This window comes from Chenopodium album, chromosome 3 (assembly GCF_948465745.1).
Source record: "Chenopodium album chromosome 3, dcCheAlbu1.1, whole genome shotgun sequence".
Lineage (NCBI taxonomy): Eukaryota > Viridiplantae > Streptophyta > Magnoliopsida > Caryophyllales > Amaranthaceae > Chenopodium > Chenopodium album.
Window position 1 is genome coordinate 9,858,330 of NC_137836.1, and position 26,771 is coordinate 9,885,100.

The 26,771-nt window shown below is 37.9% G+C and overlaps 1 protein-coding gene across 1 annotated transcript; it reads left to right on the forward strand.

Moving 5' to 3' along the window:
• The first annotated feature begins 23,927 nt into the window (after positions 1–23,927).
• Positions 23,928–26,398, forward strand: LOC145624819 (uncharacterized). The gene is made up of 2 exons (XM_081677907.1): positions 23,928–24,768; positions 24,966–26,398. The coding sequence occupies exons 1-2, from the start codon at positions 23,928–23,930 to the stop codon at positions 26,396–26,398; spliced, it is 2,274 nt and encodes a 757-aa protein (XP_081534033.1).
• The last annotated feature ends 373 nt before the right edge of the window (positions 26,399–26,771 follow it).

Consider the following 26,771-nt stretch of genomic DNA (forward strand, 5'->3'; position numbering starts at 1 on the left):
CATAAAAATACAAGGTTTCAAATGCAAGGTTACACACCTTGGGGGGCTTATATAGGGTCTTGAGACTTTATCCCCTTCTTCTTCAACCTTTAGCCTAACCACGTTACAACTCTTAAAAGACCTCTTTGAGGTGTACACACACTTGTGCGAGGTTCGGCTAGAGCTACGTTCGGCCTGATTCCTAACGGATACGTAGGCAACCTTACATCGAGGTGCGGCCGTAATAAAAAAATGCATAATTGATTATATCAAAGGATCTCTAATGCTCATCCTTATCCACGTAGAGCTAGACTTGGGGGCTTGATCCTTACATTATTAGCCTACCCAGCTTAAGAGTCACCATCATTTGACTCTTTTAAATATATTTTTCCACACACTTAGCCCTTGCGGCCTAGCTTTAGTGTCACTATCACACACATCACTGATACATGACCAAATATACCTCTCTTAGGAACCCTTTTGTCATGAAATCTTGACACAACGCTGAAGCATGCCTTGTCATATCAACATAATCATCATTTCATCACAAAGTATGAAGTACTTAGCCTCTGCACCTTACACTTAAATACTTTCATTATCGAGTCAACTAGGATAGTCTAAGATGTTACAATCCTTGTACTATGAGAGACAACGTTAACAAATTAAGCTCATTCAACATGCACCATCAAACACTTCACTTCTTTCTTTTTTCGCGTCTTTCTTTTTCGGGAGAAAGTCGGTACCCTCTACAAAAATGACGGAAATTTTTGTTTTTCGGCATTTCGAGTCATGTACATATCGAGCTTCATGAGTCAACACTACGCACACACAAGTCACACGTAGTGAGTTATCATTAAGTCAAGTTTATACCTTGAGTCATGTAAAGACAGTGAGTCAAGCAACACTAAGTCTTAGGTCAACCCTAATTACATGAGCAAAGTCCTATAGTCCAAATGTAAATGCAGATACACTAAGTCCCAAACGGACGAGTAAGCTTTACAAAATATTTGAAGCAAAAGGACGCAAACAACTTAGCAAATCAACTAGAGTCAGCTTGATTGCAATCATATTTGATTGTCAATCGGCCTGACGGCGGTCGTATTAATTGATTGGGTTCCTTGATACGCCAGTTAGCCTCTATAGGCAAACTGACATGACTAGTAGTCGGCTCTATTACAGTCGCAGTAAGTGATTGATCTGACGATGATCGTTTCACTTAGCTTAAGCGCCTAAGCATTGGCTCATTACAAGCACCAAGGCATCGGTTCAAAAGCAAGAACTTATACGACAATTTTTCCAAGATTGGATTGTCATCCCCAACTGACAATATTTCCAAATATGCATTGTCACACATTCTTCTTAAACAAAAATTTTTCCAAGATTGGATTGTCATCTATGACAAAGTTTCCAAGCGTGGATTGTCGTGTTCCTACTCTGTTTGGCAATTTTTTCCAAGTTTGGATTGTCATCACTGGCAAATTTTCTGAGATTAGATTGTCATACACATAGTTTCCTATGGAAAAATTTCCCAAAGGATTGTCGCAGGTCTCTATTCATTTTGGCAAAGGTTCCTCAACGTGGATTATCATTCACTTTAGTAAGTGGCAAATTTTCCCGAAGTGGATTGTCGATCGACTCTTGTTTGCAAAAGTTCCAAGACGCGGATTGTCAATTGTGGTAACATTTTCCTAAAAGGATTATCGCATAGCATTGGAAAATTTCAGAGGTGGATTGCTTTCAAGAGTTTTGTTCTACGATGTGGGTTGTCGATCGCAGCGAGGTTCTATGATAGATTGTTACGAAGCATTGGCTACTTTTCCCAAAAATGGATTTTGGCAAAATTTCCGAGATACGGATTGTCGCTTTATTATGGCAACATTTGCAAGGACGAATTGTTACGTAGCATTGACAATTTTCCCTAAATCGGATTGTCTACATTATTCAAGAGTTGTGTTGACAATTGTTCCTAAAGAAGATAGGATCGTCATCACCCAAAGCATCAACAACAAAATTCAAGCGAGCTTTAAAGATCGACGGGTGTTGATCTTCGGTAATTTTCTTCGGAATATTATCGCAACAACAAAGGATAGCTTCGGGCAAAGCAGTCTTCGATCATGTTCCCTGGCTTGCGGAAGATGGTCACAAGGCGCTGGAAGATCGTTTCGGGTGAAACAATCTTCGATAGTGTTCTCTGGCTTGCAGAAGACTATCACAGCGGAAATTTGAGGCAGTTACGGGCGTAGCAGTCTTCAAGCGGTATCCCCTAGCTTGAGGGAGATCGTCGAACAAACCAAAGTCCTTTTGCTCAGAGACGCGTGGGCATATCATCAACAAAAGAGCAACGAGATGGCGTTCCCTAGCTTGTGGAAGGTTGTCACAACAATAAGAACAACAGCAAATTGGTTACTTCAAAGACGTGTGCTCGGCGGTGCAAGATACGCGTTTCTTAACTCTCTTATATGTTTTAACTAACGCTAGTTTGCAGGTATCGGTGTTACAAGAATGATTTAGGATTGCAGAACGTTCTGAATCATTCTCTATCCCTATCGTTACTTTGACTTTTGTTTTTGAAACTTAAGTTTCTCCAACTCAGTCAAAATGGGGGCTTATGTAGACACCCAAATGTCTCTCCCCAAAACCAAACCCGGTGATGAAATTGTAAGTATAAGGAATGTCTGATATGATTGGATTTTATGTTTGGTGAACTTTTGGTAGAGTTGAGTTAATTTGGAGATGATTGGTCATTATTTATTTTTTTACCTATGTTTATTAGAATTTTGGCTCCCTTAAGCATGGCTTTACTCTCACATTTTCCCAAATTTATCCTACCCTTTACCCTAAGCCTTACAATACAAGCTTTAAAGACCTTCCGACCTTTGTGCATAGAGTTTTGTGAATGTGAAATTAGTTGCTTATTGTAGACACCCAAATGTGTCTCTCCAAAAACCGAACCCGGTGATGAATACCTTTCGCGTCATTTGATTATCAGACAAGGTGAAAGTGTGGAAAGTCTAGTGATGAGGACGTTTTTATTAAAATATTTCTCTTTCTGTTTTCTAAAAATATTTCTTTTCTTAATCCTATTTATGAAACATAGCCACTCCAATTTGGTTTACTCCATAATACGGTCCAATAATAGTGTAGTTGGATTGGGCTCGAAAAGAGCTTTCCAATGATATATTATAGGTCCAATTCTGATGACTTACAAGGAATTTATGGATTAAATTAGATTAGGCCTAATGATTTTAAAGGTCGTTCGATGATCTAGAGGAGGGCCTATTAACTATTATTTTAAAAGAATGTTTTATTTTGAATAAAATATATTAAATTTGATTTCAAAAACTGCTCGGACGCATAATTACCTACAACTGGTGTTGAAGGTAATTACGCGTGGCAAAGAGCGTTGACTTTTGGACCAATGCGAGACGACGATGTCGTCGCCGGGCGTTGACCTTCGTCGCCTGGTGCTGGCCCTTGTCGCCTGGCGACGAGCTCGTCGTTTGGCAATGAGCTCGTTGTTTGGCGATGGTTCTTGTAGTTTACGACAGGAGGAGTTTTATTCTGAATATGATTTTCTTTAATCCCCTGCTATTTTCTTATAAATAGGGGTCATATCTCCCTGTTTTAAAATCGTCCACATCTACAATCATCAACACCTAGAATTCTCTCTTTAAAAGCTAGAAGCTTTGTCTGTCTCTTTTCTTTTTCTAAACCTTCCCTCTCACAAAATTCCTCATATATTAGCTTTAGAAACACCTAGCCAAGTTTGAGGTTGCCTTTGCCCTAGACGTGAAAGGTTTAATATTTCCGAGGATTTGGTCCCAAATCTCTATTCAATTATTTAATTTAATTGTTTTAATTTATATTTTCCTTGAAGTTACTAACGTGTGTATTTTGTTATTAGAAAGAGCTATAAGGCATCGAAGTAAGTAATTTAATAATTTTATTATTCATTTGATATAGAAAGCATGCTTAGATTGTTTTATTGATTCCTATTATCATGTTTAGGGTTAATTAATATTTCTAATATCAAGTATGATTAAAATAATGCTTCCTATTTCTTTCCTAATATCATGTTAGTATCATGTTAGGGCTAAAGCTTTGATTTTTAATGTTTAGTGACATGCTAGGGTTTGTTATTAATTTTGTTAGTATCATGCGTAGGATCTTGCTATTAATATTATGCTTTAACTTGATTATTTTAATTATGATTATTATTTTGATTATGATTATTATGTTGCTTGATATTATTTATCATTGTTATTACTTGATCACGCCTTTTATGCATGTTTAAAGGGAATTTGTACTTGTAATCACGCTTAATAAGATAATTAATAATCTTGTTTAGGTTAATATGATTATAATTCAAGTGATCGTTAATAATAGATTTGTTTGTGCATTAATATTCAGCCAACATAGATACACAGGTTTAGGGTTAATCTATTGATTATATGTTAGTAAGAAAGCGCACATGAATACGAGAAGAATAAAGTAGAGACCTATTTTTAGGGCAAGTTCAATCTCTTTTAGGTTGGATTTATACCTTCATCCCCGAACTTTCAATCATGGTTCCAGACCTATTGGAGTTAACGATCTCCTGGATTTTTAAGAGATGTAACCTTCACCCTGTGAACGGTTTACAAGTTCCTAAAACTTGTTGGCGACTCTTTTACTCTAGCTTCCTTCCCTTTGGACGCCACCATGCTTAAGTGTATGATCACAGTGGGGCTCAAGTTTCGCGACATATTTTTCCGTGTCGCGACAGTCTTTTTAGGGTTTTTATCCATTTTAGGGTTCCGTGTGTTCCCTCTACTCATTTTCTCTATAAGTACCCCTTCGTTTCTGATGTACGGGGCATCAATTAACTCTCTTTATCTCTCTTCTATTCTCTAGCCTAAACACGAGCCTACCCTTCTTCTTTCAAAATTCCCTCTTCAAGCACTCCAAGGAGTCCATACTTTACTTGAGGTTCTGTCCTTAAACCAAGGCGTGAAAGGTAGAACTGTTTGAGGGTTTGGCCCCAAATCAACTCTATTTAATTTAATTTAATTATTGTTTTATTAATTTTCCTTGAATTTACTAACTCGTTTATTATTTTATAGTTGCAAGCAAACAGAATCGAGGTAAGAATTATGTTTCTTTTAAATCTATTATTTTTCTAACGATTTTATATTATTGGATTTATTGTTAAATTTCTTCTAATATTAATTTTTATTCTATTATTATTTATGATCACCATTTTTCATGTTTAAAGAGAATATGTAATTGAAAATCACGCCTAATAAGATAATTTGGACGACCGGTTTGTATTTGCTTAGTCATACCAAGATATGCCAGGAATTGACAGGGATATAGCTCAGCATACGATACCACTCATTCCAAGTATGAAGCCTGTCAAACAAAAGCTGCGCCGTATGAAACCAGATGTGGCTCTCAAAATCAAGGAAGAAATCAGAAAGCAATTGGCTGCAGGTTTCATCAAAAGTATCCAAGTATCTAGAATGGATAGCTAATGTGGTTCCAGTTCCAAAAAAGGAGGGAAGGGTCAGAATGTGTGTTGATTACAGGGATCTCAACAAGGCAAGCCCGAAATATGGGTTCCTTCTACCTCACATTGACATTCTGGTCGATAACACATCAAACCATGCACTCCTATCATTCATGGGCGGCTACACTAGATATAGTAAAATATTAATGGTCGAGGAAGACATGGAGAAAACCACATTCATCACAAAATGGGGTACATATTGCTATACGGTAATGCCATTCAGGTTGAAAAACGCAGGTGCTACCTACCAAAGAGCAGCCACAACATTATTACATGATATGATGCATAAAGAGGTGGAGGTGTATGTTTACGATATGATCGTCAAATCAAAAGATCGGCCAGGCCACATCATTGCACTTTACAAATTCTTTGAAAGATTCCGCAAATATAATATGAGGTTGAATCCAACAAATTGTGAATTCGGAGTTACATCTGGCAAGCTACTTGGTTATGTGATCAGTTCTCGAGGAATTGAAATTGATCCCACAAAAGTTAAAGCAATCATGGCCATGCCACCACCCAAGACTGAAAAGGAGATTCGGGGATTTATCCGAAGATTGCAATATATAAGTAGGTTCATATCAAAACTCAATGTGATATGTGAACCTATATTTAAGAAGCTCAAGAAGAATGTTCCAGTTACATGGGATGATGATTGTCAAAAAGCTTTCGACAAGATCAAGGAATACTTGGGAAACCCACCTGTGCTAGCACCAACAATGCCTGACTTTCCTCTTCGACTCTACCTTACGGTCACAAGAGAAACAATGGGGGCAATGCTAGCATAGGAAATTGAAAGTAAGGGAATTGCAATCTACTACTTGAGTAAAAAGCTTCAGGGTTATGAAACCAGGTACACACCACTTGAGAAGTCGTGTCTTGCACTCGTGTAGGCTGCACAAAAATTAAGACATTACATGCTCACTCATACAGTGCATGTTGTATTATATCCAAGATGGATCCCCTCAAGTATTTATTCAAAAAAGCAACACTCAATGGTAGATTATCGAGGTGGATAGTCAACCTTTCTCAGTTTAACTTAAAATTCGTACCACAAAAGGCTATTAAAGGTTCTGCAGTTTCTGACTTCCTAGCAGATTTCCCATTAGAAGAAGTTGAGAAAGAAGAAGAAGAGTATGACTTCCCTGATGAAGATCTACTCATGACCGAAGATGATAGTTGGACGCTCTATTCCGATTTCCATGAAGCTCAACTTTGATGTCACCAATAATGCTGCAAAATATGAAGCATGCATCTTAGGATTGGAAACTGTTGTGGCCCTTGGAATTAAGAAACTCATAATATACGGCGATTCGTCACTAATCATCAACCAAACCTCCAAAAGGTGGAAGGTGAGAAGTGAAAGTCTCACTACGTATCAAGCTCATCTGGAAACTCTCACGGAGCAACTAGATGAAGTGGAATATACGTACTTGCCTAGAGAAGAAAACCAGTTTGTCGACGCGCTAGCTAAATTAGCATCAATGGTACAAATTCCAATGGACACAATCAGAATGTCATTGACCATATAAAGAAGATGTGAGCTGGCTTATGTTCACGCACTTGAACAAGAAGCACAAGAAGAAGATGAAGAGCCATGGTATACAGATATCCTTAATTACGTGACGAAGGGAGAATACCCTCCTTATACTGATAAAAGGGCACGCCATGCTTTGAGGCTCCTGGCCTCACAATATGTGCTCATTAGAGGAGAACTCCACAAAAGGACCGCTCAAGGGAGAAATCTCTTATGCATAGCGAAGAGTGAAGCGCGCAAAACCATGGAAAACCTCCACGCCGGAATATGTGGAACGCATATGAATGCTAAAATGTTTGTCCCAAAAATTCAACGACAAGGTTATTATTTGACTACCATGTAGAGAGACTGTCACGAATACGTCAAGAAATGTATGAAGTGTCAAGTCTACTCAAATTTGCAGCACATTCCACCTTCGCTTCTCTACACATATACTTCTCCATAGCCTTTCTCTACTTGGGGTATTGACATCATTAGAAAGATAACACCACCAGGGCAAGGGGGACATGAATTCATCCTTGTAGCAATCGACTACTTCACCAAATGGGTTGAAGCTGCCTCATATGCTAAGCTAACGTCAAAACATGTAGCTCAATTCATTGAGAAAAAATTCATATGCCGCTATGGGGTACCTCATGAGATGATCAGTGATAATGGAACACATTTCCAAGCCGAGTGCAAAGAACTATTAATTTTAATATCATATCAAGCATCACAAATCATCACCGTACAGGCCACAAACAAATGGTGCGTTTGAATCGGCCAATAAGAATGTAAAAAATATCATCGAAAAGATGACGAAAAATTACAAAGATTGGCCAAGTAAACTACATTTCGCCTTTTGGGGTTATCGAACCTCTATTTGTACATCAACGGGGGCTACCCCTTTCTCTTTGGTCCATGAAGTTGAAGCTGCATAACCAATAGAGCTCAAAATCCCTTCTCTCCGAATCGCGTTAGAAAGCCAACTAGATGAAGTCGACTGGATAAGAGCAAGATATGATGAACTAGACTTACTTGACGAAAAATGCTTGGCAGCTTTGCATCATGTCCAAACCTACCAATAGCATATGGAACGACATTTCAATAAAAAATTCAAGACTAGGAACATAAAAAAAGGTGACTTGGTGCTTAAGGCACTTCGCAAAAATGTGTTGGATCCAAGAGGAAAATTTAGACCAAACTGGTCAGGCCCGTACATTGTTTAATCCATTTTGTCTGGCGGAGCGGCACAATTGGTAGACATGGACGGTAATGGATTGCACAATTTAACCAACTTGGATCAACTCGAGAAATTTTATGCCTAGTTGCATGGGTTCATGACCCGATAGAGCTACGTTTGGCCTGATTCCTTTTTTAAGGATACGTAGGTTTAGACACCCATTTGTGTCTCCCCAAAACCAAAGCCAGTGATGAATACCTTTCATTTCATTTGATTATCGAGCAAAGCGAAAGTGTGAAAAGTCTAGTGATGAGGATGTTTTTATTAAAATATCTCTTCTTTCTGTTTTTGAAAATATTTCTTTTCTTACCCTATTTAAGAAAAATGTGCATTCCAGTTTAGTTTGGTTCATGATATGGGTCCAATAATGGTGTAGTTGGATAGGGCTCGAAAAGAGCTTTCCAACGATATATTATGAGCCCAATTCCGATGAATAATAAGGAAGTTATGGCCAAAATACTAAACTGGGCCCAGTTTGGTTCTTACATGCGGCCAATGATCTAGATGAGGGCCGATTATTAATTATCATTCCTAAAGCTATTAGTATTGATTATAGTCTTCTAGAATACTCTAAAAGGTTCTCTTAAAATCCTAATGGAGTTAGGATTGATAATTATGTTTAAAAGAGTTTGAAATTGAATAAAATTGCTCCTTTTGAGAATCCTTGTTTTGTACAAGATGGAATATATTCAAATTTTATTTTTGTGCCTCATAAATATTTATCCAAATCTTATACGGTTGGATAGATCTTGAAATTATCTTTCCAATGATATATTATAATATTAAATCCGAGCTATAACGAAAAAGATAAGAATGAAATATGAAACTCTATCCAAAACTGACACCCTTCAACTATTTCGCCCATATCTTTTTATCTACAAAAGATTTTAATCTGATTTCAACAGGGTTGTAAAGTAGACTTCAAGAGCTTTCCAACTAAATATTATATGCCTTATTTATACTTCTGGATCAAAAGAAATGATAAAAACAAAATCCACAAAAACTGTCTTGCAGCGCCGGACGACAGACCTGTCGCGCGGCGACTGACTCTGTCGCGCGGCGACTAACTCTGTCGCGCGGCGATAGGAGCTATTGCAACGAAAGCGTCATGTTTTATTACTCTTTAAACTTTGATTCTTTTTTATCATATTCCGGACTGTTTTCGTTATAAATAGCGTCCTTAGACCTCCGTTTTTAATCATCAACTCTCATCAAGAATTTCTTGATTCTCTCTCCCTCTTTCTAGCCTAGCCTTTTACAAACACAATTCCTTATACATTAGCACTAGACACACCTAGCCAAGTTCGAAGTTGCCTTCGCCCTAGGTGTGAAAGGTTCGATATTTCTGAGGGTTTGGTCCCAAATCTAGTCTAAACTTTCCAAAATCTCTATTCCAATAATTTAATTTAATTGTTTGATTTTATATTTTCCTTGAAGTTACTAATGTGTGTATTTTGTTATTAGAAAGAGGTACGAGACATCCAAGTAAGTGTTTTAATTGTTTAATTGATATTATGATATAGAAATCATGTGTAGATTGTTATTTTTATTCCTAGTATCCTGTTAGGATGTTTTATTGCTTCATAGCATCATGTTTAGGGTGACTTGCTTATATCAATTATGATTTCTATGATGCTTCCTAATTTATTTCTTGATATTCATGTTAGTATCATGTTAGGGTTAAAGGTTTGATCTTTATATGTTTAATGACATGCTAGGGTTTGTTATTAATCTTGTTAGTATCATGCCTAGAATCTTGCTATTATTATGCTTTAACATGATTTTTATAATTATTTTTATTATTTATGATTATGATTATGATGATGGTTATTATTTTGATTATGATTATTATGTTGCTTGATGTTTATTTATTGTTATTGCTTGATCACGCCTTTTATGCATGTTTAAAAGGAATTTGTATTTGTAATCACGCTTAATAAGATAATTAATAATCTCGTTTAGGGTTAATATGATTATAATTCAAGTGATCGCCAATAATAGGTTTATTTGTTCATTAATATTCAACCAACATAAATTAAACAGGTTTAGGGTAAACCTAATGATTGCATGTTAGTTAGAAAGCGCATATGAATACGAGAAGAATAAGTAGAGGCCTATTATTAGGGCAGGTTCAATCTGTTTTAGGTTGGATTTGTACCTTCATCCCCGAACTTCCAGTCTTGGTTCCAGACCTGTTGGAGTTAACGATCTCATGGATCGTTAAGGGGTATAACCTTCACCTTGTGAACGGTTTACAAGTTCCTAAAACTTGTTGGCTACTATTTTGCTCTAGCTTCCTTCCCTTTGGACGCCACCATGCTTAAGTGTATGATCACAGTGGGGTTCAAGTTTGGGTTAATGCTTGAAATATTCCCTACAATTTTTGGCGACTCTAATGGGGAGGATTTCTATTTCAATTCCTAAAATTTATTTTGGCAATTATTTAGAATGAGTGGATGAGACTCGAAAAGTTTTAAGTATTTCATGTGCGTAATTTTGATTAACATTATTGTCATATGCATAAAAAAGGATCTCATTGGAAAGACCATTCGTAATGATGAGTAAAAAACATAGGATCTTTTACACGTAGGAAATTTGAGGAATATCTTCCACAACTAGAACTGAAATAATGCTACGAAAAACTGAAAAATTTTACGAACACAGAAAATTACTAAGGCATGTAGGAACTGGCGTCTAGAAAATAGAGCCTGTCACCAAAGATATGGCTCTGTCACCGAGAGACAATTCTGTCGCCAGGCGACAGTTGGCTCGATCTGCGTTCTTCCAATATCGAGCCAGAAATAAGAGTTCTAACTTTTTACGTCGAACCCTAGTTGTTGGTAGCCCTAGCCTCTGTCCGACCGATCATTCCGAGAATTTTTTGATACCGTATGGAGCCACCGTCAAGTATAGGTATAGCGCGAGAAGGTGTCTCAAGCTGGTAGGGGTTCACCACTTCCCGTCTTGAGTCTTTTCTCGCGGATGACTGGAAGCCTATGAGGTCAGCTGAATAGGCTGGCCTCGCCTTTCATCTACCAGCTACCAGAAAAAAAAGAGTAAGGGTCAGACTCAATATCAAATGAACCGAAAAAAGTGAATCCACCACGCGCTGGTTCAATCCCCGTCGTTCGCCCATCCGTCCGCTCTTCCCGAAGTGAGAGAATTGCGCAGAAGGACTTGGAGATCTACCTTTCGACCAGTTCTATAACTGTTGCCTCGATCTGCTTCCTGATTGAGTTTTTCTCATTTTTTTAGAAACCCATATGTGTTCTACATATGGACATAACCCTCTGGGAATTCATGCTCCATCTACCTGATTGAACGCTCTGAGCAACAAAGGGTACATCCGAGAATGTTGAATTTACCAAACCATGGAAGCGAGTTTAACTCGCGGGGTCCCATCCACCCGCGCTAACCCTTCCAAAGGTAAGGCTTCCGCGCGGTGCATTTGGACTCATAACCATGGACCCTCTTTGACTAACCCATATCCCGAACTTTAGAGAACCAGAGCCATGGTTAGGTTGCAAACTCATTGCATCATATTGTGCCTACTTAACTATTTGTGCATTATTTGTTGTGCAGACTCTAGGTGTTTTTCCTAACCGTTTGTTTGACTTGTGTTTAAGTCTTAAATAAACTAATTAATGACTAAAAGGACTTTTCCTAATCAATTAATTAATTAGAGTAATTAAAGTCTAATAAATTAATCAAAATTGACTTAGTACCACTTTAGGTCTGTCCCGTAGAGTAAAAATAATGAAAGCAGTCCCAAATTAATGCTCTAGTAATGGCGCAAAAATTTGGGCTACAGCGCCAAACGCTGTTATGCAACGCCGAACGACTTTGGCTACCCAGCTGCCATTAGGCGTAATACTGGAGTCCCTAGCTTTCCAGGCTCAACGAGGACGTTGTCTTCTCAAGTGGGGGTGTATGTAATACCCCTCATGATTGCTTTAAAAAGATTTGATATACTACTTTGCTAAGATACTCCACAGTTAAGCGTGTTTGGTCCTTATTTGAGTCTAAGCACTTAGTCCCATGGTCTTACACAAGAGTCAAAGCATGTCACCTACACTCACTAGTCGTAGCACACACTTCGTGTATATGTTACCATGATCACGTCTTAGGTTCATGCATGAGTCGGTTGTTTCCGTCATTTGAGTTGGGGGTACATTCTATTCCTAATTTTTTCATATCTCTCCATCTACATCATCTTTCCATTCTTTACATGCTTTCCCCATATCACAATATTCATTCTTCCAACCTCCTCCCATCTATTGCATGTTGAATAGAGTTTGAGTCAAATAATTAACAGTGAATATCCCTAATTTCCCTTTCCACGGTACTTGGTCAAGGTGAGAAGGGCGATTAATCAAGGACAACACCTTTGTTCAAGTTCAACTTTTTGATAAACCAGTTAGTCGGAAAAGTATAGCTAAGAAGATAATGGCGAGTCAAGAAGAAGTCAATGAGCTCAAGAAGCAAATGACTGGTGTGGAGTTGCTAAAGACCTTAACCCTCCAAATAAATGACCTTATGAAGCAACAACAAATGGAGCTCATGCAAGAGAGCTTGAGCAAGATATCTAATGATGACAGGTTCCAAGGCATTAGCTCGCAAGGGGTCTCAGTGGACAAGGAGCTTCTTCCACAGAAGTTTAATGCCACTGACATCCCTAAGTTTAAGCCAACTGACAATCCTTACTTTCATTTAAGGGCCTTTGAAATTGTAATGAACGTTAAAGGGATTGACAAGAATATTTTTCACTCTTTGTTCTCACTATATCTTGAAACCATTTGTCAACATTGGTTCTTCTCCCTTGATAGAGAGAAGACTTCTACCTAGGATGGAATAAAAAATGCTTTCATTGATAGATATAAGTGTAATATTCAAATTGAAACCGACCATAGACAACTTGAAATGCTAAAACAAAAAGAAAATGAAGGGTTCACCTCCTTCTTCAACAAGTGGAGAGAAACTTCCGCTAACATGATCGAAGTCCCTACTAAAAAAGAATCCGTGAGGATGTTCATAAAAAATTTACAAGAAAAGTATTCAAAGCACTTAAAATATTAACCAAATTGAATACTTTCAAGGCTGTCTATGACATAGGCATCGAGATCGAAGATGACCTCGCAAAGCTAAAAGCTACTAACAATAATAACCACAGTGGCTGGAAAGGAAAAAAGAACAACAATCCTTCTTCTCCCGAAAATTCCCACTCTAGTAACAATGTTAGTACCTTTGATCTCAGTGAAGTTTTAGCCATGGATTACCAAGGATCTAAGAAGAAACTAAGGAAAGACTTCACCCCCATTGAGATGAGTTATTATGCTGCCTTCGATCGACTCCATACTAAGGGACTCATTACTCCCATTGGACCTATTTAAGATCCCGCGCCTGAAAAGAGATTGCCTAGTTGGAATGCAGATGCACATTGCAAGTACCATCAAGGTAGGGGTCATACTACTGAGAGCTGTTGGAAGCTAAAAGAGGCTATCCACCATTTGGTCGATAATAACAAGATTCTCATGCCTCTGGCTAGCAAGAAGAGCGAGTGATGATAAAGCAAACGACACAAGACAAGAGGCGAGCTTTAACGACAAGATTTCATGACCTCTTTTTCTTTTTCATTTTTTCCTTTCCCCAATAAGTCTAGCATAGGCACCTTTTTATTCTCCTTAGATTTATGTTGTAGGATCATTCTTTCTTTTCCTTTAATAAAAATGAGCATTTATTTTCTTGCATATGATTATTTCATTACATCGCATTAAAAAAAAATAAAAAATAAAAAATAAAATTCATGCCGAACTAAAATAAGGTATACCAATGATTTGAGGCAACCCTTGTAGCCACATCATATCACCTTTCACACTTCAAATATGCAACCCTATTTTGATAAACCACTTTGAGCCTCGTCTAACGATAGACCTTTCTTTCTTCAACCCACATCTACCTAACCTTGGGATGGGATGGTGTGTAACTTATGCAATTTTCAAAGAACAAAATCTTGAGTAATCCAAAAGATTAAAATAACAAAATAAAAAATAATAAAAGTGTACAAAAGGGCAAGTGTTCCAATGTCTTTGATATGAAAATGTCTTCGATATGAACACGTCTAAGATTGCGTCTCTTATCGAGTGCTCGGTACCGTGCCTGAGAAACATGACTGCCAAGTGAGTGATAGACCGCATGATCGGGATTGCTCACACTTATCAAAATAAAAAAATTCAAAAGCAAAAAAAAAAAGAGCAAACTATAAACAACAGAGAGCTAAAAAAGAGTTAAAAGCCTCAAGCATAAAAATACAAAGATTCAAAAGCAAGGTTGCACACCTTGGGGGCTTATCTAGGGTCTTGAGCCTTTATCCCCTTCTTCTTCAAATCTTTAGCCTAACCACGTTACAGCCCTTAAAAGACCTCTTTGAGGTATATACACACTTGTGCGAGGTTCGGCTAGAGCTATGTTTGGCCTGATTCCTAACGGATACGTAGACAACCTCACAGCGAGGTGCGACCGTAATAAACATGCATTCATATTCACATTCACACACTCACATATCAAAGGATATCCAATTCTCATCCTTATCCATGTAGAGCTAGACTTGGGGGCTTGATCCTTACATCATTAGCTTACCTAGCTTAAGAGTTACAATTATTTGACTCTTTTCAATATATTTTTCTCACACACTTAGCCCTTGCGGCCTAACTTTAGTGTCACTATCACACACATCACAGATATATGACCAAATAACTTCCTTTAGGAACCCTTTGTCATAAAATCTTAACACAACGCTGAAGCATGCCTTGTCATATCAACATCAATCATCATTGCATCACAAAGTATGAAGTACTTAGCCTTCGCGCCTAAGTCACTTAAATACTTTCATTATCAAGTCAACTAGAATAGTCTAAGATGTTACAATCCTTGTAATGTGAGAGACAACGTTAACAGATTAAGCTCATTCGACATACACCTTCAAACACTTCAATTCTTTTTCGCATCTTTCTTTTTTGGGAGAAAGTCAGTACCCTCCACAAAAATGACGGAAATTTTTTGCTTTTTCGCATTTTGAGTCAAGCACATCACAATACAATTCTCACAAGAGTCATGTGTAGAAGATATAAATTAGTCAAAATCAATCACCCAAATTATGGGATATTATTTTATTGTATATTGTAGAATATAGTCAATTTGCTTGTACAGATTCTTAGTTTACTTATTAGTATTCCTAGTATTGCTCCTATGTATAAGCTTAATTTTAGGGGATTTTATTCTCTCAAATCCCACTGTAACCTCTCTTGTAATTGCCTATATAAAGGCTTAACTCCTTAATGAGAAAAGTATCACTTCTCCTAAACTCTATATGGTATCAGTCGCCTAAAGATTCTACTCTATTCAAATTTCTTTCTCTCTTCCAATGGCTAATGATTAGTCCCTTATTCCTAATGCTAATGAGCCTGTCAGACCATTCACCATTTTACAATTACAAAATACCATCAAATTGGCACCCACCAATTACATAGCCTGGAAGACTCAATTGCAAGCAACTCTTCTAGGCTATGACCTGTGGAAATATGTTGATGGCTCTTTTCCCTCTCCTTCTACCTCTATCACTAATGATGATGGCTCATCTGTCTCCAATCCAGCAGCCTTAACTTGGTTCCGACAAGATGGGCTTGTTTTTGGTGCTCTAGTTGGATCTCTTTCCCAGGACCTTGTCCCTCTTGTCTCTCAAACCGGTACTTCCAAGGAGGCATGGGACATCCTCTCCTCTACTTATGCTAGTCCATCTCATGGGCACTTCAAACAAATCAAGGCTCAACTCTCCAAAATTACTCATACCAACCAATCAATTCATGAGTATATGCAGGACATCAAGAGGCACACCGATCGTCTTGCCGCTATGGGAAAGCCTATGGACCATGAGGATATCATTGACAAGGTGCTCCATGGACTTGATTATGAGGTGTACAAATCTGTCATTGATGCTGTCAATGCGCGAGACACCGCCATTTCATTTGAAGAACTTCATGAAAAACTCATTACTAAGGAGGTGGTTGTTGCTAATACACCCTCCCCCACCCAATACCCGACCACTGTGCATAATACTCAATACAAGAAAGGTTATCACAAGGGTCAGCAATCAAACTCTTCTTCACCGGGCTTGCTTCCTACTCCTCACTCTCCTTCTTCAGTGAAGTCACAACGCCCTTTTTTGGGTAAATGTCAATGGTGTCGTGCTACCGGTCATGCTCTCGTCAAATGCAATATATTCAAGAATCTATTTCCTAACATTGTCGTACCAAATCCGGTCTATGCTAAAACGGGTCAGATAGGTCAACATTCCCATTCTCTACCCCAAGCTCATATGGTGCACTCAGTTAATCCCGGCTCCTCGACTAATAATGGTTGGCTTTTAGACAGTGGAGCATCTCATCATGTCACAAATAATCTCAAAAATCTTTCTCTACATGCACCTTATGATGGCTCGGATGAAATTGTGATTGGTGATGGCTCATCTCTTCCGATAGCAAACACTAGTTCTTTCTCTCTTACAACTCCTTTTAAATTATTTACTTTCTCTAATGTCTTACATGTTCCATCTATATCACGAAATATTCTGTCTATTTCCAAGTTCTGTCAAGAAAACAATACTTCCATTGAATTCTTACCTTCTTTTTTTCGTGTCAAGGAACAGTTGAAGGGCACAACTCTTCTTCAGGGGCCTTCTAAAGCTGGAGTTTATGAATGGTACCCGTCAACTCCTCGAGTCTATACAAGTTTCAAAAAGCCCATTCATGATTGGCACCATCGGCTTGGGCATCCATCTAGTTCTATCCTTAAGATTTTAAATTCCAAGTTTTCATTAGCTATCTCCAACCTCTCTATGTCATATTGTAATTCATGCAATATTAATAAAAGCCACAAGTTGCCTTTCTCTAACTCCACTCTTACTTCAAATTCTCCTCTTCATCTCATTTTTACTGATGTTTGGTCTAGTCCAGTGGTATCACATGACAATTACAAATATTATGTAATTTTTGTTGATCACTTTACAAGATACACTTGGTTATATCCTCTCAAAAGAAAGTCGGACACTGAGAATACTTTCCATCATTTTAGGGCCCTAGTGGAAAAATATTTTAAAAGGCCCATAATTCAAGTGTTTAGTGATAATGGAGGGGAATACGAGAAACTTAGACCTTACTTTGCTACTCATGGCATTTCTCATCTTACTACTCCTCCTCATACCCCGGAACATAATGGGTTTGCGGAGCGTCGGCATAAGCATATTGTTGAAACAGGACTAGCTTTACTTTCTCATGCCAAAATGCCTTTAAAATATTGGCCATATGCTTTTTCTACAGCCACTTATCTAATAAATCGTCTCCCAACCCAAACTCTTCACAATGATTCACCTTATCTTCGTCTCTTTGGTGTCGTACCTAACTACTCAAAGCTGCAAAATTTTGGTAGTCTATGTTATCCATGGCTTCGGCCATATGCTAGTCATAAACTTGATAATCGATCTCTTCCATGCATCTTTGTTGGCTATTCTCCATCACAAAGTGCATATTATTGCTTACATCTTCCCACCAATAGAGTGTATGTCTCTAGACATGTAAAATTTGTAGATGATGTATTCCCTTTCCCCACTTTTAGTCCCACATCTACTCCCGCATCCCCTTCTAATGTGGACGAATGGTGTACAGTGGCTATTCCCATTGAAGTGCCGCCCACTGTGCAACCCAATGTTGAGACTCAATCACCACTTATATCCACTCCTATCATACCTTCACCTACCCAACCATCAACCCCAATTACACCAACCACCACTATGTCGTCTTCTTCTCCTTCCCCACCACCACCTCCCACTAGAACCATTGTCACACGACTACAAAACAATATTGTTAAGCCAAATCCAAAGTTTGCTAATCCCACCACCACTCAAGTTCAATCGCTTGAGCCCCACAACATTACCCAAGCTCTAAAAGATCCTCAGTGGCGTCATGCAATGACAGAGGAATATGATGCTTTGGTACGAAATGCTACTTGGGAGCTTGTTCCATCTCACCCATCTCAAAATGTAGTTGGCAACAAATGGGTATATCGAGTCAAGTATAAGCCTACAGGTGAAATTGAGCGTTACAAGGCTCGTCTTGTTGCTAAAGGTTTTCATCAAAGGCCCGGGATTGATTATTCCGAGACCTTCAGCCCGGTTATTAATCCAACAACTGTACGTCTTATGTTATCTCTTGCAGTCACAAATGGGTGGACCAGTCGGCAACTTGATATTAACAACGCCTTTCTTCAAGGACATCTTAATGAGGATGTTTTTATGTCACAACCTCCAGGTTTCTTGGATAAGGATAATCCAACTCGTGTATGCAAGCTCCATAAGGCTATCTACGGCCTCAAACAAGCTCCAAGAGCTTGGTATCAAGAACTCCGTACCTATCTTCTTTCGTATGGTTTTTGTAATTCAATTGCTGATCCTTCATTGTTTATTTATAAGCAAAATAATGTCACATTTTATCTATTGGTATATGTTGATGATATTATTATTATGGGTCCTTCATCTTCCGCTCTACAAGGTTTTATTACTAGTTTGGAATCCCGCTTCTCTCTCAAAGACTTGGGGTCCCTGTCATATTTTCTTGGTGTCAAGGTACTACCTCATGAGCATGGGATGTTTTTAAGTCAAAAGAAATACATACAAGACTTATTAGAACGTGCCAAGATGTCCGATGCGAAGCCGGTTCCAACACCTATGGCTACTTATCCTTCTCTCAATCTCACTGATGGCTCACCACTATCTAATCCCACTTATTATCGTGCGTTAATTGGTAGCCTTCAGTATTTATCTTTAACAAGGCCGTATGTAGCATTTGCGGTAAACAAGCTATCTCAATACATGCACAAGCCTACAAACCTACACTATGCTACACTAAAAAGGCTACTTCACTACCTTAATGGTACCTCACATCATGGTATTATTATTCATCGTCAATCTTCATTAAAACTTCATGCTTTTTGTGATGCGGATTGGGCAGGTGATCGAGATAATTATGTCTCAACCACTGGTTACATTGTCTATTTAGGCAGAAATCCTTTATCTTGGAGTTCAAAGAAGCAAAATAGTCTAGCTCGGTCTTCGACGGAAGCTGAATTTCGAGCCATGGCAACCACTAGTGCTGAAGTCATATGGCTTAAGTCTCTTCTCCAAGAATTAGAGGTTCATGTTAACAAAGCTCCTAGCATTTATTGTGATAATCTGAGAGCAACTCACTATGCGGCTAATCCGGTTTTTCATTCTCATATGAAGCATCTAGCATTTTCCTTCCACTTTGTACGAGAGCAAGTTCAAAGAGGTACACTTCGTGTACAACATATCTCAGGTCGTGATCAGTTAGCCGATGGTCTCACAAAGCCTCTAGCAAGGTCTCGATTTCATGACTTATTTACCAAGATTGGACTTGCTAAACGGCCGTCCATCTTGCGGGGGTATGTAGAAGATATAAATTAGTCAAAATCAATCACCCAAATTATGGGATATTATTTTATTGTATATTGTAGAATATAGTCAATTTGCTTGTACAGGTTCTTAGTTTACTTATTAGTATTCCTAGTATTGCTCCTATGTATAAGCTTAATTTTAGGGGATTTTATTCTCTCAAATCCCACTGTAACCTCTCTTGTAATTGCCTATATAAAGGCTTAACTCCTTAATGAGAAAAGTATCTCTTCTCCTAAACTCTATATCATGTACACATTGATTCATGTCGTGTTATCACATTGAGTACTAAGTCTACGCACACACGAGTCACATGAAGTGAGTCGTCATACCTTGAGTCATGTCAAGTCAATGATTCAAGAAACACTATGCCTTAGGTTAACCCAAATATAATTAAAGAGATGAGCAAAGTGACTACAATTATTGGCTAAAACTTGTTGGCGACTCTTTTTCTCTATCTTCTTCCCTTTTGGACGCCACCGTACTTTAGTGTATGATCACAGTGGGGTTCAAGCTAGGGGTTTAACGCTTGAAATTTATTCCCCACACCTGGGATCTTGCTATCATGATGCTTTAACATGATTATTTTAATTATTTTTATGATTTATGATTATAATTATGATGATGATTATTATGTTGCTTGATGCTTATTTATTCTTATTTCTTGATCACACCTTTTATGCATGTTTAAAGGGAATTTGTACTTGTAATAACTCTTAATAAGATAATTAATAATCTTGTTTAGGGTTAATATGATTTTAATTCAAGTGATCACCAATAATAGTTTTATTTGTGCATTATTATTCAACCAACATAGATTAAACAGGTTTAGGGTAAACCTAATGATTACATGTTAGTCAGAAAGCGCACATGAATACGAGAAGAATAAAGTAGAGGCCTATTATTATGGCAGGTTCAATCTCTTTTAGGTTGGATTTGTACCTTCATCCCCGAACTTCCAGTCTTGGTTCCAGACCTGTTGGAGTTAACGATCTCATGGATCGTTCAGGGGTGTAACCTTCACCCTGTGAACGGTTTACAAGTTCCTAAAACTTGTTGGCGACTCTTTTGCTCTAGCTTCCTTCCCTTTGGACGCCACCATGCTTAAGTGTATGATCACAGTGGGGTTCAAGTTTGGGGTAATGCTTGAAATATTCCCTACAGTAGGCAACCTCATAAGGGGGCCCGATAACTTTAAAAAATAAAAATCCTTCCTCTGTCGACCAAGTATAACACACAAGACAACATAATGAAGCTAAAATCAAGAAAATCCTACAGTTCAACTATCGCGCCACGTCAGTATCCACCGTGCCACGGCAGAATACCCCGTGGCACGGCAAAAAAAAATGCTGCGCCACGCCAGGTTTTTCCGTGCCACTGCAACTGTCACCGTGTGACTTTATATTCTCCCGTGACACGGTGGATTTCCAGTTACAAATTACACCAAAAAAGCCCTGCGTCACGGTATTTTCCAGCGTGACGCGACATATTTTTCTATGGCGCGATAGACCCTTGACTTTGCATTTTATTGTTTTACGGATATTTTATTTGGCGATTGTTATTATTCTTCCATTGCGTCCGACTTCTTGACTTTGATAATAATAAAAATTAAAAAAAAATTCATTGCAATTTTTATTTAAGGCGAAAATAAATATGCTATTATCATTGAAATAAATGCGACTACAATTATTGGCATCATGCGCCTCATTTAAAAATTAAAAATTTAAATCATATAAGAAAAGCAATATCGATCTAATCCTTCTTTACTTTAGGAACCTCCTTCTCTTTTTAAACTAGGTCAACCTTCACCATTAATGTGTCTTTTGTAGCCCGAACCGTCACACCTCTAGTTGAACTTTCACCCCTTTCACCTTTCTTAGAATTCTTCAATTGCTTCTCTCTATAAACCATGTTTTCTTTACCCTTTCCTTTCACATAATTCTTCTTTTTAGGCATTATAGGAGTCTTAAACTCAATTCCTTGTGTTCTCGGACCTAAACAATCTTTAGGAGGCGCCTTCTTACTTCCAAGACGTCATTTCACATCAAAGTTGCGTGATCCGACTCGCTCCCTTCTACTTCTAGGATTCAACCATGCCTTGTATGCACTAGATAAGGGAGGAGGAGCTTGGTTACTCGCAGAAACGGTCCACAAAGGCCTTCTAATCCAATAAGTCTCGTACTTGTGAACATTACTTTCGTGCAACGAAACTTCACGAGGACTATCGTTATAGCGTTGAACTACTTGTTCAAGTCCATATTGTCACATCAATCGGGAAGGAAAATAAAAAAGTCAACTTTGAAATACTAGAAATGCGATAATACGGAGTATCATTCGTGCCAACCATCCTAGTAAGCCTCCACCACTACTACAAAATCGGCCAAAGAGACCCAATATAAAAGACCTGTTAACTACATAAGCGGTCTCTTTGTTTAGAGAGACCGTTTATCACTAAAAACCGGTCCCAAAAAAAATTCAAAAGACCATTTTTGTAAGATAACGGGTCTCTCGTGGTTTTTTAGAGTTTTTTTTTTTTTAAAAATTAAAAAAGCTTGAGACCAATTCTTTTAGAAAACAGGTCTCTTGATGTTTTTTTTATTTTATTTCTTAAATTAAAAATTGGCAGAGACCAGTGCAAAATAACAACCGGTCTCTGCTTTCCCTCATTCTAAACCGCCAAAAGTCCCTAAATTTTTTATTTTTCAGAGTTGCTGCCTCCCTCGTTCTTCCTTATTGCTTGCATTGCTTTGCCCGATCAGTCGATCAGTCGATCAGTCCTCTCATACATCACTCAAACACACATCCTCCTCCGCAAGTCCTGCCGGCGTTCCTCCACCTCCCCCCTGCGGGCTGCTGCCGCGTTATACCGCCGCGATATCCCCCTCATTCGCTTACCCCACCGCATTGCATCATACACCATAGTCACTGCACTCATCACATTCCACATTCCGGCGATTTTGCAATAGCAATTCCACCACTCAAGTGCCGATTTTGCATTCAGAAATTGGAGGTTGAGAATTCTGCCACTGTTCGATTAAAACCCTAACTTTGGAGAAGGTATTTTTTTTTTTTTTTTTGTAACACATATAATTCACAATTCTGCAATTGTATGTAGCACATATAATTCATAAAATTGATTGATTTTTGTTCATATTATACCGTTTCATTGAGGTTGCCTTTCGTTTGTTTTGCTAAATTAAAATTCCAGTACTAGCGAGCAGTTCGCAATTTGTGTGTTTGAAGTTTGAAATTTGTGTGTTTGAAGTTCGCAATTTGTGTGTTTGCAATAATAATTTCAATTTCTTTTCAGTATTATTTTATTTGTTTGCATAAAATTTGTATGTCAATCGTCTTCTTATATTACTAGTTAGTTGTTTTGGCTTAGAGTATAGCTTTGTGTAAGTTATGAGCTGCTAGTAGTACGTATATATAGTACCTGTTATGAATTTGATTTTCCCGCAAAAGTTCCGTTTTGTACCTTTGTAAAAGGAGTTTATATAATAAAGTATACAAGCTAACCCCACGTGTAAGGATAAAGTATTTGCATGGCTAAAAATGTGGGCTATAAAAAATGGCAGAACATGAACATGGAAGCTCCCAAAATTGATGTTTACACTGCTCACATTCAAAAACAAAGTAGTAAATGACTAGTGGTCCCATGTTTCTATTCTTTACTTTGTATTGTATATTGTTTATGCTTAAAAAAAGGATAGAAAATTGGATCCCAAAATTGTTATTTATTAATGAGTATCGTATTTGTTTTTTTAAGGGAGTACAATTTCAAGTAAATGTTTGTTTGAAGCGCGTACTCGATCCGTTATTGAGTATTTGAGGTGCTATTCTTTTGCATAGGTAAGTTAATTTATCTCAATCTTGTTTTTTGACTTTTAAACAATATACTCATGCAATTATTGTTTTATATATGTATTGTTTTATATATTGTTGTATATAAGTATTAATATACTCATGCAATTATTTTTTTATATATGTATTGCTTTTTATATGTATTGTTTTATCTATTGTTTTATATATTTTTTTATAGATGTTGTAAATCTTGTGGTTATATTCCAAATTGCCTTTTTATATTATTTAAGAATTGAGGACTCGTTTTTGGTGGTTAGACATGGATCGAAATTGGATATCAACATCAAAACCAGGTGACCCTGAATATGAAGCAGGGGTTAAGGAATTTATTAAATTTGCAGTAGAAAATAGTGGAGGTCGCTCCAAGCTACGTTGTCCTTGTTTTATGTGCTATAATTTTTTGCATAAGAGACCCGATGAAATTCTCAATCATTTGAGTAAATGGGCATTTGATAAAACATATACCCGTTGGATCTGGCATGGAGAGTGTAGGGACAGACAAGATATTGGTAGTGGTGAGAAAAGGGATGATGTGCGCGAAGTTCATAATAATAATGAGGGTGATCGGTTGGAGGATATGTTGCATGCAGTTAAGGATCAATTTGAAGACAACCCGGAGAGCTTGTTAAACGACTCTGAAAAACCATTGTATGAAGGTTGCACCAAGTACACAAGGTTATCAGCCATACTCAAATTATACAACCTCAAAGCTGGTCATGGTTGGACAGACACAAGTTTTAATGTGTTATTGGAATTGGTGAAAGACATGCTTCCCAAAGACAATGTCCTTCCTATTGGTACATATGAGGCGAAAAAGGCACTAAGCTCTATGGGTTTACCTTATGAGAAAATGCATGCTTGCCCTAATGATTGTGTATTGTATCGTAATCAATATGAATCGTTAGAGAGTTGTCCAATTTGTAATGCCTCACGATATAAGAAAGGGGATCGGGGAGTACCTGCCAAAACATTATGGTATTTTCCGATAGTACCAAGGTTTAAGAGGTTGTTTTCAAAAGCAGAAGATGCAAAGAAGTTGACATGGCATTTTGATGGTCGAGTAGACGATGGAATGCTTAGACACACTCTCCGCAGTGGAGGTTTATTGATGCAAAATTCCCCGAGTTTGCGCATGAAAAGCGTAATTTACGCCTTGCATTGTCTACGGATGGTTTCAATCCATTTGGTTCCATGAGTAGTACGTATAGCACTTGGTCCGTTATGTTGGTGACCTACAATTTACCCCCATCGTTGTCCATGAAGAGAAGGTATATGTTCCTTTCGTTGCTAATTTCAGGGCCAAAACAACCGGGAAATGACATTGATGTGTATTTGGCACCTCTTATTGACGATTTGATTATGCTTTGGGAAGAAGGTGTGGAAGTGTTTGATGCACATCGCAATGAAAAGTTTAATCTGAAAGCAATGCTATTTTGCACCATTCAAGATTTTCCGGCTTATGGTAATCTTTCGGGGTATACTGTGAAAGGGGAAAGTGCTTGTCCTATCGGTATGGAGGATTGCAAGGAACAATGGTTAAATGCATCTGGAAAGCATGTTTATCCAGTTCATCGTCAATTTTTGCCGTCTGATCATCCATATCGAAGGAGAAAGAATGCGTTTGATGGGACACAAGAATTTAAAGGGCGACCAAAAGTCATGTTAGGTGAAGAGGTCTTTGAAAAGGTGAAGGACATTGAAATTACTTTTGGAAAGAAACATAGAAAAGCTCTTCCTACGCAGGGTTTCAAAAAGTGTTCATGTTTTTGGCAACTATCCTATTGGAAATACCTTTTTGTGAGACATTCACTTGATGTTATGTATATTGAGAAGAATGTGTGTGATAGTTTAATTGGTACATTACTCAATATCTCTGGTAAGACTAAAGATGGTAAAAAGGCTAGAGATGATTTGGTGCATATGGTGATTAGAGATGAATTGCATGCTGTTACGAATGAGAAAGGTCGAGCATACTTGCCTCCTGCTGCTTACACATTGTCTAGAAAAGAAAAAATCGAGTTTTGTGAAAGCTTGGCTGGAGTGAAAGTGCCGGAAGGTTTTTCTTCAAATATTCGTAGCCTTGTAAACATGGAAACTTTGAAACTTGTAGGCCTTAAGTCTCATGATTGCCTTGTTTTAATGCAGCACTTGTTACCTGTAGCAATTCGTTCTATTCTGCCTAAAAATGTTCGTTATGCTATTATTAGACTTTGCGGATTCCTTCATGCGATTTATAGCAAAGTCATTGATCCAAGAGAGTTGACTGCATTAGAGGATGAAATTGTTGCAGTTTTGTGTCAGTTAGAGATGTTTTTTCCTCCATCATTTTTTAATATCATGATCCATTTACCGGTTCACTTGGTTAGAGAGATAAGATATTGTGGTCCAGTTCACATGAGAAATCAATGGTGTTTTGAAAGGCAAATGAGAACCTATAAGGGATATGTGAAGAACGCTTTTCATCCTGAAGGTTGTATTGCCGAACGACTATTTTACGAAGAAGTTCTTGCTTATTCCAATGACTATGTGTTAAATGCAATACGGATAGGGCTTCCTACATCTCGTGATAGTGGAAGAATGGATGGTGAGGGGACAATAGGCCGCAAAGAACGTGACCTTTCCTATGTTGATTGGCATAAGGCTCATTTATACATTCTTCATAATGAGGATGAAGTTATGCCGTATGTTGAGAAACACATGAGCTACTTGAGGAAGTGCAACAGGACATAGTAGATCATTTATTAGTTGGCTGAAGGATTATGTAATGAAAGAGCTCATAGATTCTTCGACTCCATTTTTTTTCTGATCGACTAAAGAGTTTGGCATTTGGACCCGATTTTAGTGCAACTTATTATTCAGCTTATGTTATTAACGGTTGCACATTTTACACGAGGTTTCAAGATGAACTTAGTACTATGCAGAATAGTGGGGTTACTTTAGAGGCTGAAGCTATGCATTTTGCTAGTGCTAAAGACAAGAATCCTGTGTGTGGTATGATGAACTATTATGGGGTCATCGAAGAGATTTGTGAGCTGCATTACTCTACGTTTTCAATACCTGTATTTAAATGCCAATGGGTCGACAATAACAATGGGGTTGAACA